Source organism: Octopus sinensis, linkage group LG9, assembly GCF_006345805.1.
Source record: "Octopus sinensis linkage group LG9, ASM634580v1, whole genome shotgun sequence".
NCBI classification, from domain to species: domain Eukaryota; kingdom Metazoa; phylum Mollusca; class Cephalopoda; order Octopoda; family Octopodidae; genus Octopus; species Octopus sinensis.
In genome coordinates this window covers 21,494,600-21,512,406 of record NC_043005.1, presented here as the reverse complement: position 1 = coordinate 21,512,406, position 17,807 = coordinate 21,494,600, and the positions used below count along the sequence as shown (strand labels likewise).

Below are 17,807 nucleotides of genomic sequence, written 5' to 3'. Positions count from 1 at the left end.
TTGACTGCAATTTCTACCAGGTCTAGCTACCATGTAGAGGTCTGAACTTAATTTATGTATAATTTCTTTCTATGTTCATAATTAAATCAATGTTTTAATGATTAGTCAGAGGTCCAATAGAATAGGTCTCAGAAACAGACTACATACAAATTCATTCTTCACAAATCCCAAAGCTGTTTTCTGACAAGGTGGTGGGAGTCAGGAAATATTCATACAGCTGGAGGCTCCAATCGGAACAGGGGACCCGAAATGATAAGGTTGAGAAACACTGTTATAGATTATGCTTAACTGAAAACGATCACAGCCACATCATCCAAACAGACCAGGTGAAACCAGGCTTAGCAGCTAGTAATATATATATATATAATGTGTGTACATATGTGTGTGTGTGTATATATATATATATATATATATATATATATATATATATATATATATATATATATATATATATATATAGAGAGAGAGAGAGAGAGAGAGAGAGAGATATGTATACACACACATATGAATATGATAATACACACAGGCATGCACAAAATAAATAAAATGGAAACACTCTACTGACCTGGGTTAGCTATGTATATATCCCACTTTCCATCATTGGGTTTAAGTACATTATCACTCAACTGAGTCACATTACTCAGATCACACAACTTATCATCAGCATTGTACTGATAAGAGTTACATCCTACATATTGTTGACAAGCCTTTTTACACTTCATTAAGGTCTTATCCTTAAGCCGTCCTAAAGTAGCCTGGATTGGTATGCTAACTTTTTTCAGTATAATAGGCCCTTCATCAGCTGAAACAAAATAGAAAACAAGAAATATATTACATATACATCTACCCACTCAAACACACACACACATTTCCTAGCATATGTTAAATATTGTAAAGCATGTGGTGCGAAATGGCCAATTTATTAAAAACAAATAATTGATCTGCAAAATGACACCCTAATCAGAATATGATTTGTAGAACACCTTCAGACTTATTTGAAATCTTGTCTCCATAGTTAGGCTGTGAACAATACATTTGTACACCTCTCCTTTAATTGTGTGCAGATCCAATCCTGTTTATTTTTGCTCTGTATGACAAGCTCTGCCACTTTATGACTTGAAATCGATGCTTTGCAGCATTCCTATCATAATGAATTCCTCAAACATAATAAAAATTTATATTTGTTGAAAAATGACCGAAATATATATAAAAAAATTAATCTGCATGTAAAAGAAAATTAGATAAAAGTTAGGAAAAATATTTAGACATTTTACATTTGTAACGTTTATCACAATCTAATCATGGATGTTCTCTTAGAGTTGACAATACAGCTATTTTAACCCCCAGAGGAGTTACCCAGTGCACTTTGCACTTGATATATATTGCAAGCAAAAGAGAACTCCCTAATACCACAGTTATTGAGACCATTAGGCCATGCAGTATTGAACTCTATTATGGTGATGGCTACTTGTCTACTAGACATAGCAGCAGTTCACACCATTTTGCAGTATGTATGGAACACCCATGTTTAGATGGCAATAAAGATTAATTCTCAGTATAGATATTACTTTCATCCCTTATAGAGATTTTCTTAACAAGCTAATTTGCTTGTTGCAAAATCAGTGATTGTGTGTCAATTATTTTCTTTATATTGCAAGCTGGGGGGTGTACTACTGCTATGTCTTGTAGATGATTATCTATCACCAAGGATGATCATAATAAGGTCGAAACCTCATGATCTGATGGTCTTGATAACTGGGAATGTATATTGAGTCCGAAGCACACTGGGTAACCAGCAGGAGGAGGCATCCTCCTGGGGTTGAAATATCAGTATTCTATGTTCTTAGAGGACACCCATGTTTAGATGGTAATAAAAATTACTTCTCAGTGTAGATACTGCTTTCAACTCTTACAGAGATTTTCTTAATGAGGTAATTTGCTTTATATAATTGTATCTTGCTATTTATTGATTTTTGATTTTGTTTATACATCTATATTATATTATACTACACTGGCATGTGTAAAAAGAATTGATCAAGGTAATTGCCAGTACCGCCTGACTGGACCCCGTGCCGGTGGCACGTAAAAAGCACCCACTACACTCTCGGAGTGGTTGGCGTTAGGAAGGGCATCCAGCTGTAGAAACTCTGCCAGATCAAGATTGGAGCCTGGTGCAGCCATCTGGTTCGCCAGCCCTCAGTCAAAATCGTCCAACCCATGCTAGCATGGAACTCGGACGTTAAACGATGATGATGATATATATGTCTATATATATATTTATATATATTATATCAGCAGGAAAATGGTGTGCCAAAGCTGCAGGAATTAAACGTAAATACCACATCCCAAATTTTCTGCCTGTGCATTTGAGCAATTTGGAGTTTGATAAGGAAAAAACAAACAGGGCCCCAGATTCCTTCCTCCTATACATACAATAAACAAAACTTATATACACACAACCATATACATGTCTATATGTATGTGAGAGTGTATATATATATATATATATATATAAAACTGAGAATGTGTGGCTGTCTGTCAGTCTGTGTGAATCCCTAAAACTTGAGAACTACACAACCAATTTCATTTAAATTTTACACATGGGTCCATGTAGTGTCATGGGCAAAAAACATTTTTAACTTCTTGCCTAGGGCAAGCTCACAGCAATATCATATCTGCTCCACTATTTCAGTATTACATGTTCAAAGTGAAACAAAAAGATCTCTCTATTGTAATGTCACACACTTCCACTTTAATACTGAAACTATTAAAGTGAAAGTATTATATAACAGGGATGAACCATTAACAGTGGAAATCCATTTTGCTAGCAGAAGATCCGCTATGGTCTTATATGCTACACCACTGATTTTCAATTCATATTAATCAAATTAATATTCAATTTTTCACCCTTATTATTTTAAATTTTAATTTACATGTATATATATATATATATATATATATATATATATATATATATATATATAGATGTATATATATACATGTATATGTACAGCTGTATATGTACACATGTATATGTATAGATGTATTTCTATAGATATAGATGTAATATGTACACATATATATACACATATATACATGCATACATATATATACACACACACACATACATAGGTGTAGGTGTGGCTGTGTGGTAACAAACTTGGTTCCAAAACACATGTTTCAGTTCCAGTGTGTGGTAACTTGGCATGCATCTTCTGCTATAGCCTCAGACCAACCAAAGCCTTGTCAGTGGATTTTGAAGACAGAAACTGAAAGAAATCAATTGTATATATATGTATGTATCTATGTATATGTGTGTGTCTTTGTGTTTCTCCCTCATCACTGCTTCACAACTGGTGTTCATTTATTTACATCCCCATAACTTACTTGTTTCACTAGAAGAAACTGAAAGAATAAGTACAAGGCTTATCAAAATAAAAAAACCCACTAGGCAGTGTCTCATATTTTGTTTTTTGCCCACTCAGTTGTATCTATCAATTTGTCTCTGTGTGTGTGCGTGTGTGTGTATACAAAGGGCATCCAGCCGTAGAAACATTACCAGATAAGACTGGGCCTGGTGCAGCCTTCTGGCATCCCAGACCCCAGTTGAACCGTCCAACCCATGCTAGCATGGAAAGCGAATGCTAAACGATATATATATATATTTTTATGTTGATAAGCCTGGTACTTATTCTATTAGTTTGTTCTGGTGAAACCAGTAAGTTATGGGGATGTAAATAAATGAACAGCAGTTGTGAAGCAGTGATGAGGATGAAACACAGAGACAAAAACACACACATACACTTACATATATACATACATATAAATATGATTGATTTGTTTCAGTTCCTGTCTAAGAAATCCATATATATGTATATGGATTTCTTAGACAGGAACTGAAATCAATCGTCTATGTGTTTCACCCTCATCACTGTTTCACAACTACTGTTCATTTATTTACATCCCCATAACTTACTGGTTTCACAAGAACAGACTAATAGAATAAGTACCAGGCTTATCAACATAAAAAAAACACTAGGCAGTGTCTCATATTTTTGTTTGCCCAGTCAGTTGTATCTATCAATTCATCTTTGTATGTGTGTGGGTGTATATATATCTATATCTATGTATATATATATCTATATCTATATATATATATATATATGTAAATACATATATATATATAAATACATATATTCTGGTTACTTATGAAGTATTTTATATATCGTATTATGTGTAGTAATGTTGTTTTTCTTTTGAGTGTTTATGTATGTGTGAATGTGTGTGTGTGTGTGCGTATTTTAGTTGTGTAATTTATTTATCTGTATGAGTGTGGGTGTGAAAATATAGTTGTATATATCGAGTTTAGTAAGTATGTATATGTATATGTGAGGGGGTATACGTATATGTTGTGTGTGTGTGTTTTACGTATGTATATTTGTGTGTGAATGTGTATATGGGATTGCTATATAGGTGTAATTGTGTATGGTAGGGGGAGAGCGTATTGTTGTGTATGTCGGGTTTGGTACGTATGTATATGGGTATGTAGGGGGGTGTACGTATGTGTTGTGTGTGTGTGTGTTTTGCGTATGTGTGTTTGTGTGTGGATGTATATATGGAGATTGCTATGTGGGTGTAATTGTGTATGGTGGGGGGAGTTTTGTCATTGTATGTGTTTGGGTTTCATTTGTCATGGTGGTTTGTTGGTGATTTGTGGTAGGTTCTGTATATTTGGGTTGATTATGTATTGTTCTTGTGTGTGCAATTGTATACATGCATGATTGGTGTGCGTGGGATTGCGCCCATTTTTGGGGATGTATGTGTTTATTTGTCTGTGTGGGGTGGGAGTGGGTTTTTGGTGTATATATTGAGGTTTATACGTATGTATAGGTATGTGTGAGTGAGGTGGGTATTTGTATATGTCGTGGGTGTGTGGTTTACGTGTGTGTATTTGTGTGTGAATGTATAGGTTAGGGGGATTGCTATATAGGTATGTTATAGAGTTTAGTAAAGGGAGGTTTTATCATTATATGTATTTATGAGTTTTAGTTTATCATGGTAGTTTTATTAAAGAATTCGTAGTAATTTATGTCTATTTATGATGTTTGTTATTTTATTACATTATTCCATTCATAATTTTTAAGTAATGTTCGTTTACCACGTGAATATAATTTTTAATTCCATTTATTCCATTTCTCCATTCATAATTTTAAATGACGTTCGTTTCCAGAGCGCGAATACTTTTTATACATATGTTAGGTTCCTATGGTAACGTAATTTTGTTTGACGTTTTTAACGGCTAGAGTTTAATTTCACTTCATAATTTGAAACTGACTTGAAAGTATGTATATTTTTTCTCCTTATGTTAATCTTGTTACTTATGATATTCTGGTTAATTATGAAGTATTTTATATATTGTATTATGTGTAGTAATGTTGGTTTTCTTTTGAGTGTTTATGTATGTGTGAATGTGTGTGTGTGTGTGCGTATTTTAGTTGTGTAATTTATTTATCTGTATGAGTGTGGGTGTGAAAATATTGTTGTATATATCGAGTTTAGTAAGTATGTATATGTATATGTGAGGGGGTATACGTATATGTTGTGTGTGTGTGTTTTACGTATGTATATTTGTGTGTGAATGTGTATATGGGATTGCTATATAGGTGTAATTGTGTATGGTAGGGGGAGTTTTATCATTATATGTATGTGGGTTTCATTTATCATGATGGTTTATTGGTGTTTTGTAGTAGATTCTGTATATTTAAGTTGATTATATATTATTCCATTCATAATTAAAAAAAAAACGTTCGATCACCACGTGCAAAGAATTGTTTATTTTGCTTTTGAGTGTTTATGTATGTGTGAATGTGTGTGTGTGGGGGGGGGGATTATTTGCGTAATTTATTTATCTGTATAGATGTGGGTGTGAATATATTGGTGTATATATCGAGTTCTGTATGTTTGTATATGTATGTGTGAGCGGGTATACGTATATTGTTTATGAATGTGGGTTGTATGTGTGTGTGAGGGAGTATGAATAAGTATTGTGTTGAAGTATTTGGCTATTTTATTTAATTATCGTTGCCTAGACGTTTTTATGTGTATGTATAGGGATGTATATATAGGTGTGTGAGTTAGTGTATGTATTTAGATATGGTTATATATAATTAGTTATATGTGTATGGGTGTATATATAGTTTATTTTTATTTTGTTTTATATTTAATTGTTGATAGGTTTATTTTAGTTTATATATTGATTATATATGGATTATATATAGGTTATATATAGATTATATATTTATATTTTTTCATTGATACTTTAATTATTTTAAAATTATTTTTTATACTTATATTTTAAAATATTGATATTTTAGATCGGAAATCCACCTGAAGATTGTCGATCAAGACATGAAACAATTGTAGTGGCGGTTTTTTTACTTTTTATTAAAATGTTATGTATTGATTAAGTCTTTCCTTGTTTGTTTTGCAAAATAGTGGTTTTGTCTCTAATTAATATTATATAATATTTTACTATAAAATTGGATTTAATCCTAAATCTGATTTTTTCCCTGTAAATTTGGATTTATTCCCTAATATTTATTATTATTTATATATATATATAAAAATATATATAACACTCTTATGGGGGCCTTAACACCCAATTTTAGTCATTTATGATCCAAAACTAGGTCAAAAGTACTGAATCGATCTTTATGAAATTTGGAAATTATATTCTATGCATAAGTGCCATAACCCCCATGACAACTCATATATTTTTGCTCTTGATAAAATTTTAACCATAAAATTTAGACACAAATGAAGTAATATTTATAAAATTTCATCATCTTACAACTTAGAAAGACCCCTCCATGGGGACTTAATACCCACAATTTTGTCATTTTATCTAAGTAAAAATGAATACAGTTGTGCTCTTGGAAGCTGTAGGGTTACCCGAGCATAAAAGATGAGCATTATTTTTAATTCAATGGTACAACAGTGTAACAGTTTGCTTTGACATACACTTACATTGTGGTTTCTGCAATGTAGTGCATAAATTGTTGAGTAAATGAGAAGCATCTTTGACTCCATTGATTCAGTTGCTAAGTGTTGAGTAAAGTTATTTGATTGCAGACCTCCTTTCAGTTTTTTTATTATCACAGGGTCACACATAGTCCCCAGATGGTAACATTGATTTCAAGGCCTTCCCAGATGAGTGACTGGTTATTCAAAGATATTTATATATCGTAAATTTATTCTGTCCAGTTACATATCAGTATAGTGGTTATTTGCAAACTCCAGAGGTGACACTTTCATTTCTCCTTAGCCCTCATGTCACACAGTTGTTAATGTTTATTTCAGATGGGTCATGCCCTTCCAATTGCTATAGATTCGCAATGCATCTTATGGCTGTGCCTGTCACCTGGATGGTGAGGAATACTATATTGGGAGTGGTAACGACTAGGGTAGGGTAGCTGACTACTTATTGTGATCATTCGTCTTTTGGTTTCCGGTAGCTTTGCTCTCTTTTACAAACCCAGTGAATATATATTTCCTATTTCAAAGAAATTCAAACAATAGATATTAAACCCAAGTTAACAAGATTCTCAACAGTTTAACTTCTCTGGTTGAAATTAAGATGCCCACCCTCAACAGGGGCCTTAACTCTCACATTTTAGAGCTCCATGAACTCCATTTTTCAGGAGCAAAATCTTTTTAACAGGTTCAATAAGACTGGAATTTTGGAATATGCACATAAAAATCAGTAGTATGGGATATATGTGACACGATTACAATTTTTTTAGGGTGTGTAAAGAGGGAAATAACCCTCATCTGCAATTTTGATGAAATTTGAAACATAGATATTCCAGTTCATTCCAGAAAATATAACAGAAAAGTCTAATTCTTCAATTGTATGTAACACGGGAAATGCTGGTAGTCTCTGCTAGTATTTATATATATATATATATATATATATATATATACATTGCTGTCTGTGTGTCTGTCTATCTATATTGTGTGTACAGTTATATATATAGCTACTATTGTATCAGTTAGAGTTCTCCATGTAGATTACCCTTATTATTTATCTTTCTAGTGTAGTGGATATTCTTTCCACTGTACTTAGCAGTGTACTAATTATAATATACAGAGCATGCATAATGGGAAATAAGATAAAAACCAGTATAAATATTTAGTTCCTATATATGTTTCACCATTTCAGTTATTTATTTATTTTTCTATTTAATTATTTACTAGTATACCCTTACTTTCCATCCTCTTTAATGCTATATCATTCAGTCTTTTCCCACTTATTTTTTTTCTCTCCACCACTTGCTACCTATTCCTTTTTTCCAAGAAACAATAATTGCCTCATGATTAGGGAGTAGGTTTGGTGAGTATACTTGAAGTTATATGGGAAAATAATTCCCGTTCTTGAACTCCCCAGATAAAACAGAACAAGAGAGGTGGACTTTTTCCTATACCTGAACTTGAAGGAGTATGCTTGCTGTTTGAAACTCTTCTTGAAGTTAATAGGTATGAGTCTATGTGAAGTGAAGGCTGTTCTATAGATTACTGTCATAAATAGCCAGAATTCTTTCAGTAGAGATGTGGAGTGATTTTGACAGACACAAGAAGATATTTGCAATAAAATTTGGATAAGTGTATGCTTTTCCTGCTATAACACACAATGCTGCATGTTGGGTTATCTAGACAGGAGTAACAAAGCTTAACACTTTGCATTAAATAGCTTTTGATACTTAAGCATGCCTGAGAAATGGTGTCAAATGGAGTACAAAAATTCTCTTGTTATATTCATGGACATATTTAGTTTGAAGGATGAACTGAATCAAATTATCCTCTTTCTAAATATCTTTTGAGGGTGGAGGTGGAAGATGCTCTTTTTATACTAACTTCTTATTAAACCCAACCCAGCATTGGATGCTGTCACAAATATCTCTATTTCAGGATGAATTGGAGATTCTTTTTGTAATGTTTTATTATAGCTTGGAAGAAGGAGCTCAAATTCCTATGAAGATATCTGTTCTCCTCCTCAGACTTTTTGTAAGAATATTACTTGTCTGATACCAGACTTCTATTCTAAGGTAATATCCACTTTGTTGAACATAGATTGGTAGTAATGTATGGTTAAATCAAACTCTCTGAAGATTCATGTCCATTTCTTGCTAAACCTTTTCATGCCATAGCTGTTCATATTATTGAAATTGCTTGAATTTTACCTCTGTATAAACCTGATCTGGGAATGTGCTTGAACTTCTTGAGAGTGCCAAGAATAAATATTGGAGTGAAATCTGCAACTTCATCTCAGTTAAAGTTCCACATAAATATTCAGAGAAATGGATCCCACCTTTTATTTTTGAGCCAGAAAGTTTGATCATAAGCAATGACATCCTGGCAACCATTAATATTTGACTACTGAGATCACTAAAACTTGTGAATTTCCTCTGATGTCCAGGATTTCAGCAAAGAAGGATTTCAACAGGAAAGGACAAAATCCTTGAGCTGCACTGAGTGATTTTGTTTGCTGTGTTGTTCTTTAAGCAGAAAATCATCTTTTGTCTCTGCAGATAACTACTCTGATTCCAGAAATATGGGAAAATGTACTCTCTTCATGTGATATAATGGTTGGTGACAGGAAGGGTATCTTACTACATTATCCTTTAGAAAATATAGGAAATACACAACTACATAGCTTGGTATTATTTTTTTCTGTTATTCTGTATATTGGATTATGTAGCACAGCTACAAGATATGAGACATTGTGTTCTAACAGTACTGTCAAAGCCATGTCAACATGGGGATGTGAAGAAAGTCCACAGTTGTTGCTTCTACCACTGCCACCACCACTACTACAACTATTTGTATTTAAGAAAGAGAACAGGAATTTCCTTTCTGACATGCACACAATATACAATTGAAAACTTGCATAAAAGTGTTCAAGGTGAACAAATGCTGTATGACAATGTCTTTTTAGAATTTTTTCAATTCTTAATATTTTTTGTTTCTTTTACAGATGAACCTTCAATATCTTTACAGAAATAGTTGTCCATAAGTATTCTACGCAATTCAAATGGAATCAAATTTCTGAAGAAGAGGAGAGGATAATTCTTAAAATAAAATACTAAGAATAGTTACGTTTCACTCGTTGGTAGTAATCTTTGTTCTTGACTTTCTTAATTTTCTTGGAGGAACTTGCAGCTTGCTTTGATAAGAAACACTTTCCCATTTCTTTATTTATTTCAAATGATAGACATTTTTTGTCTGACAAACATTTTTCTGCACAGGCTTTTGTTGTTACATTTTTCTTCTTCCACAATATCTTCCCTGGTACATCCAGAGTAGCACCTTTTATTTTCACAAAATGAATCTGAGGATCTAGAGTTAAAGAAAAATTTAAACCAATAAACAATAACATCAACAACAACTATAATAATTTACCATCATAGAAACTTTGAGGTAGGAATTGATCAATGAAATTGGCTTCTACACCGGACCAGTATCATATTCCATTGGTCCTGCGAGGGCAAAATTAACATCAGCAGCATTTGAACTCTGAAGCTAATGAGCCAGAACAAATGCTACAACACATTTCGTCTGATGCTCAAATGATTGCGTCGACCTATTACCCTTAACAACAAGAATAATTATAATTATTATTGATGGTAACAATATTAACGATAATGGTTCCTAACTCAAACAGAAGGCCACACACAGAGTAGTAAATATATAAATGAAAATAAATCAACCTCAGAATTATAATAGTTGTTTAGATTTGAACTGAAAATGTAAAAGAATGTAACTCACCACTTTACTATTTTGAAAAGTTTTGTCTGGGAAATCAAAAATCCTTTCCCTTCCATCACCATCTAGTGAATCATATAACTATGTAGTAAATATGGACACTCTCTACTTAAAGTAGCATGCTAAGAAATTTTAATTTGATGAAATTTTACTTTAAATGAGATGAAAAAAGTGATTATCTTCACAAGGCTCTCTCTCTTCTGAATTTTATGGCCAAAATAAGACATCAACATAATTCTACCCCTCCACCACACAATGAGGGGAGTAAAACATTAATTAACCATATGTTGGTTCAATAAGTAACCACTTTGCTATTGGTTTCCATGCAGGAAGTGATCCTGAATATTTTTCTGAAGTTGTCTTTTGATCAGCAAACACCTTGGATAACATTTTGAAGTTCTTTGATTGACAATGCTACTACTAAAGGGCACTACTGGTCCAAGATAAAATCTAAAGTCATGTAAGTGCTATCAAGCAGGCCTCTTTGAGGTGCATAAATTCATTCAATGTCCAAGCATTGCAGAGTTATGAAACTCTGTCAAACAGCTGCTGGTGTATGTGGTATGATTACCCAACACTTTCCTTCAGGCAAGCAGAAAGCAGTTTTTCTGTGTGGTAGCTATAGCAAATGATGTTGTGTGGTGGATGAGGTTAAATGGTCAGACAACAGTGACTTTACTCTTTAGTCAATCCCTTCTCTACATTTATAAATCTCATTTGTAACGAAGGGGAGGATGGAGAGGAACACACTGTCCTCAAGGGAAATTATTGAAAGCAAAGTAGCAGTGGCAAAAGTGGCTTAAGTGAATGGGGATTATTGTGCATAAACCTGTAGCTCAGAGAACAATACTTGGAGAGGACACCTGACCTCGGAGTTCAAGGTGATCTTTGATTATGGGTGTTTTCAACTAACCCTAGATAGAGATTCTACTACATTCAAGAGGATTGCATCATCATCCTCACCTTTATTTTTAATGTGTACATAGTACTACTCAGCTGCTGGAATCATTTGAAAGCAGAATCAGCACACACTTCAACCTCACTTTGGCACTACTGATTACCTCACTCTCATAATCATCCCCTCCTCAGGCTCTTTTCAGTTGACCACCCTCTTTTAGTGCCTTCAGTAATCTCTACATCCTCTTTGAGCAACAGCTTAGATCTACCATACTTCATCTTTAACACCTCTCCCGTTTGCTATCATTCTCTATACCTTCTCATATTTGCTATCGATTACCCCACCCTGATATTTTTTGCCCCACTTACTAAAGCCACCCTCAGACCCCTATCATCACCTCCTCACCTCCCTCTCCCTACTTTCTGATCTGTTTGCAGATATATGATACTCCTTCTGTCCTGTAGTTTGTCACCTCCTCTACTCCTTCTGTCCTGCAGTTTGTCACCTCCTCCTTGCCGTGCCACTTCTATCTTTCACCTCTCTCTTCATACCGATACTTACCATCAGCTAAAGCTTCACCTTTTATCACTCAATACACCCACTTCTAGTGCAATGTCTTCCCACACCTTTATGAAATTATCTATCCTTTTCTTCCTTCTTCATCCACAATCTACATTCTCCTTTATATTCATCATCTTTTACCTTGAGAGCAAGATCTAGTACTCGGCTATCACCAACTTTAATCTATCTTCCTGTTACTCTTACCCATCATCACATAATATGGAAAAGCAGTGTATCTCCTCTATAGCAAGATACCTATGCTTGTCACTTTATCATACCTTAGCCTTCAACACATGGCACAAATCTACGTCCTGCTCTCTCAAAACACTCCCACTCAGTTGAGGGAGATTTTTGTTTCCTTTTCTTTATTTCGTGTTGCAAGTTATTTGTGACCTTACAAATACCAACAAAAGGGATCCAGTACACACTGTAAAGTGGTTAGTGCTAGGAAAGCCTCTAAAAACCATGTCAAAGATGATATTAGGCCTAATGCAGCTCTGCAGTTAATTGGACAGTATACAACTGTCCAAAACTTGCCAGCATAGAAAACAGATGTTAAATGATGGTGATGATGATCATGTGGAGATGCATACAAGTTAGAGAATTGGAAGAAATGCTTTGCAATATGTAATCAGGTTCTGTTGGCTATCAGCTCAAATCAAACCAAAGTCAATTTTGCCTTTCATATAAGTTGGGGTGAATAACGTGAATTGCAACCAAATTTCAGGGTTGATGGTATTGATTAAACACTTCCATTCAGAAATTCTTAGCTTTGTGCTTAAATCAGAAATCATTATTATTTGCATTAGTAGTAATATTATGATGAAGGGTGGTAGATTGGAAGATTATAAGAACTGCTGAGTTTTAGTAAAGAAGAAATGGGATATTATACTGTGCAGAGATTTGAATAACAGAATGGCTATCAAGATGAGTTGCAGACATTTAGCTTTGGAGGTAATAAGTTTACAATGATATTGAAGTAGGTAGAGTTTAGTCTGCATGGTTAAAAATTCACTTCATAACTAAGCTTTGTGGATGAAATATACAGGATGCAAGTAATGTGGAAGCCTGCAGCAGAAGGAAAAAACTGTTCACACTTCCAGCTCTTGCTCGGTGGACTTAATCCATCATCTAGTTTAATACCATTACCTGGCTCTTGGGTATAATTTATGACGTCCATTTTGCTGTAAGCATTTGTGTGATCTCTGGTCTGAGGATAACTAGAGCTTCCCCACCAACAACCACAACCACTGAGGAACTTGTCACACATTCAGTCAATCTTCCTCTGACAAACACATTTAATACAAAATTAAAACAAAATTACATAGGCAGAGAGCACAAAAAAGAAGCAGCTTATGTTACCGTCACAGGTTTCCACAATTGGAGTCCATTTGTTGTCCTTTTCACATATTGACTTTATTTTTTCTCCCTCTGGACAAGTATAGGTCACTTCAGATTTATAGGTGGTGGCTTCGTAGGAGTTTGCTGCACCAGCAATGTCTTTTGGATTTCCACAGTCAATGTCTTTATAAGCTGAAATTCAAAACAGAAATCAATGTTGCATGTAAATTATGTATGTGTGCCCTGATAAATAAGTAGGAGAGGTGTTGATAGGCATTCCATATGCTGTACTCAGTGTAACATATGGACATATGAGAGGTGCAGTGGAATTACTGCAAGGTTAATAGAGAAATTAGTCTTGTATGTGGCAGATGTGGAGGAACAATAAACACTGAGGACACACAGAAATTGGATTTTCCAGCAAACTCCCTATATGTTGATCTTTTAAATTTTAACCCTATTTCTGGTATGAATTATTGATGTGTTTTTTTTGTATATACCTGTCTTATATTTATAATTATACTAGCAGGACCTATATTTCATGGAATTAAAAGAAAACCTGTTGGGTTATACCTGAAAGTATAGCTTGTATTGTATCTGTATTAAAAGATAGTCGCTCATCTGCTTTTCATTGAAAAGTGAAGGAAACTGGAATACGATGATTACTTAATGGACTTCATATATATACTTTACATAATTTATGCATAATTTCATAGACTTAATACACAACACTAATAAAATAAATATTTACTCTTATTTTTCCATTTCCCCCATAAACAGAAAAAAATTACATTTTAAAATTTACATGATCACAATTTCATATCTAGAAAACAAACATTTTATCGTAAAAAAAAATATTTTATATGTAAAATATAGGAGTCACAATTTCACAGGGGTAAAAATTTAATGCAACATGGATGGCATGCTCTGAAGACCACATTGTCGATAACTTATAAGTCAAGGGGTTGGGTCAAAGCCAATACCCATTTCAATTTGCTTACATCTTTCAGTCCAATACTTCTTTGCAGACTATGTTCTTTGTGTAAGTTCTCCTTCTTCTTTTTCCTGGTTTGTCAGTCATATCTGATAATTTGTGAGCCCTTGAGAATGCAACATATAGCTGACCATAGCCAAATACAGGTTCAGGTATGAACAAACCCACTTTATCAAATATCTGCCCTTTTGATTTATTGATAGTCGTTGCATATGACAGATGAATAGGAAACCGGTTTCTTTCTAAAGCGAATGGCAAGATTGGAATCATCATCATCATCATCATCATCGTTTAGCGTCCGTTTTCCATGCTAGCATGGGTTGGACGGTTCTACTGGGGTCTGTGAAGCCAGAAGGCTTCATCAGGCCCAGTCAAATCTGGCAGTGTTTCTACGGCTGGATGCCCTTCCTAACGCCAACCACTCCGTGAGTGTAGTGGGTGCTTTTTACGTGCCACCCGCACTGGTGCCAGACAGAGCTGGCAAACGGCCACGAACGGATGGTGCTTTTTATGTGCCACTGGCACGAGGGCCAGGCGAGGCTGGCAACGGACACAAAACGGGGCGGTGCTGGCAACGGTCGCGAAACGGAAAGTTCTCTTACATGCCACCGGCACTGGTAACACATCTGCAATTTCCATTGATCGATTTCCATTGATCGATTTCGAATGTGCATGTATAAAGTGATAGGTGATATAAAAAGCTTAGTTCAATTTTTTTTAAAAATTACTTTTCACTACTGCCAACTCCACCATCACCATCATCTCACTCTCCCCTCTCTCTGCCTTTCTTTAATCTCACCATCAGAACATCACCCTTCTGCTAAAATTATATTCCTAACACTCCTCTATATCAATATCTTCAACTTTTTAACCACATAATAAATATTATGTTCCCCCTATCATGGACGCTTCTCTCTCTGTTTTTTCTCTCTCCCGCTTTTACTTTCTCTCTCTTTCTGTTTTACTCTTCACTTTATCTTCTTTTTCTATCTCCTTTTTCTTTAATCATGTGTAACTGTTACCAACAGGTTAAGTAATGCAATGACAAGCACAATTATTGTAAGACATTTCTAAATACTATTTAGTTTGATTTGTATCTCTGTTTCTTCCTATTGTGATAAATATTCACTGTGTTTTGTTTAATCTATATGGCTTAGTATCCTCCTCCCATATTAATTTTATTTCCTTGATCTGTTTTCCTCTCTTTCATCATGATTTTTATTTTCATTTTGTTTCTCTTTTCATTGATATTGCTTGCTATGCTTCATGAAAACAATATCTGCAAACTCTTCTCTCATCTCATTAAACTTTCTTCTGTTCTCTCTCTCTCTCTCTCTCTCTCTCTATATATATATATATATATATATATATATATATATATATATATATTAATACTAATGATAAACTATCTGACTATCATATTACGCACAATCTTAATTTCCACTACCACTACTGTCTGTTTACTTTTTAATATCTTACTAAATCACCTTTCTTCTCTTCTACTGTAAACAATTTTACTCATAAATATATGTGTTATTGTGTGTATGTATACATACACACAAACATATACATACCATACATCCAAATATATATATATATATATATATATATATATATATATAATAATCATTGTTTAATGTCCTCCTCCCATACTGGCATTGTTTGACGGTTTGACAGGAGGCGCCTGCATCATGCTTCTGTTTTAGCATGGTTTTTATGGATGGATGGATGCCCTTCCTAACACTAACCACTCCATAGGCTATATATATATTTATGTGTGTGTGTGTGTATATACACATACATATATACATATCTGTATGTACACATATATACACATGCACACACACACACATATATATATATATATATATATATATATATATATATGAAAACGTCCTCAAGGAATGTGAAGATGCAAGCTGGAGTGTGGAGTATTTTCCAATCAAAGTTGGATGTAGAGGATTCATTGGACACAGTGTGAGGCAACTGTTGTTATCAATAAGCCTAGCTCATCGTTAAGCAAATACCACCATGAGTGATATCCAAACTGCAGAGGAAAATACAAGCTGCTGGATTTGGTTAAAAAGAGATGAGGACCAATGGCTAGAAGACTATTGAGTGAAACCTGATTACCAGTTGATCTAGCAAGTGGGCATCTCATTTCAGTGAAGGGGGACAGGTGCAGAATCTTGCTATCATCTAGTATACAGATCTTTCAACTGGTAGCACTTGAAGTATTCCTGTATCAACAGGAGTGTAACATCATCTTTTCCAAGTGTATATCACGTGCACTTATATTTTCTGTAATCCACCACAAAATATGTCTCTCTGTCATCAACCTAAACTGTGGCATTGGGGAGGAATAAAAGAAATCATCATTATTAATTTTATAATTAAGGATTGTTGACCCAAAGAATCATTAGAACATTGGCAGAAATCCTTTGCATTATGTATTCAGGTTCTTTATGTTCTGAGTTAAAATTTGACAAAGGTGAACTTTGACTCCTGTCCATTTTGAGGTTTATAAAATATAGTTTCATCTTAATATTGAAGTTAATAGTAAGAATTATACTCCTTCCAGCAAAAATTCCTGGCCTTGTAAATAAAGGGAAAACCATTATTATTATAAGTTGTATTTATAGTAGTGAGCTGGAAGAAACATAAGCACAGTAGGCAAAATGTTTAGTGGCATTTCATCTGTTTTTATGTTTCAAGTTCAGACTCCACCAAGGTTAATTTTGCTGTTCATTCTTTTGGGGTCAATGAAATAAATACTAGTCAAGCACTAGAGATGAGGTAATTGACTAGTACCTTCTGTAAAATTTCAGGCCTTGTGTCTATGGTAGAAAGTATAATTAAGGATGGTGGATTGAAAGAATCAGTAGTGCACTAGAAGACTATTTCAGAGGATTGCTGAATTCTGGGAAGCATTATACTGTACAGAGTTTTCGATGATAGTACATGGTACTGGTGAAAAAGTGAGAAATCAAGAGAAAATACACATAGACTCCTTCAAGTATGACTGTGAGGTTAAGAAGGTTACTTCACAACTCTGTGGTCCTGGGTGGAGTCTTGCTTATGCGGTTAAAAATTTGCTCCACAACTAAGGATGAAATTTGGTAGATGAAAGCTATGTGGAGGCCTGCTGGAAGGAGAAACTTCTGTATTTCTCCTATTTGATTATTTGGTTGG

General features: G+C 34.2%; 1 protein-coding gene across 1 annotated transcript in view; it reads right to left on the bottom strand.

Moving 5' to 3' along the window:
• The window catches only part of LOC118764742, a 152,701-nt gene that overhangs the window by 6,476 nt on the left and 128,418 nt on the right, over nt 1-17,807 (bottom strand). The window contains exons 37-39 of the mRNA XM_036505708.1: nt 13,643-13,813; nt 10,156-10,395; nt 566-802 (exon numbers count right to left, since the gene is read on the bottom strand). Coding sequence (XP_036361601.1) covers nt 566-802; nt 10,156-10,395; nt 13,643-13,813 — 648 coding nt within the window. The remainder of the gene's footprint in view (nt 1-565; nt 803-10,155; nt 10,396-13,642; nt 13,814-17,807) is intronic.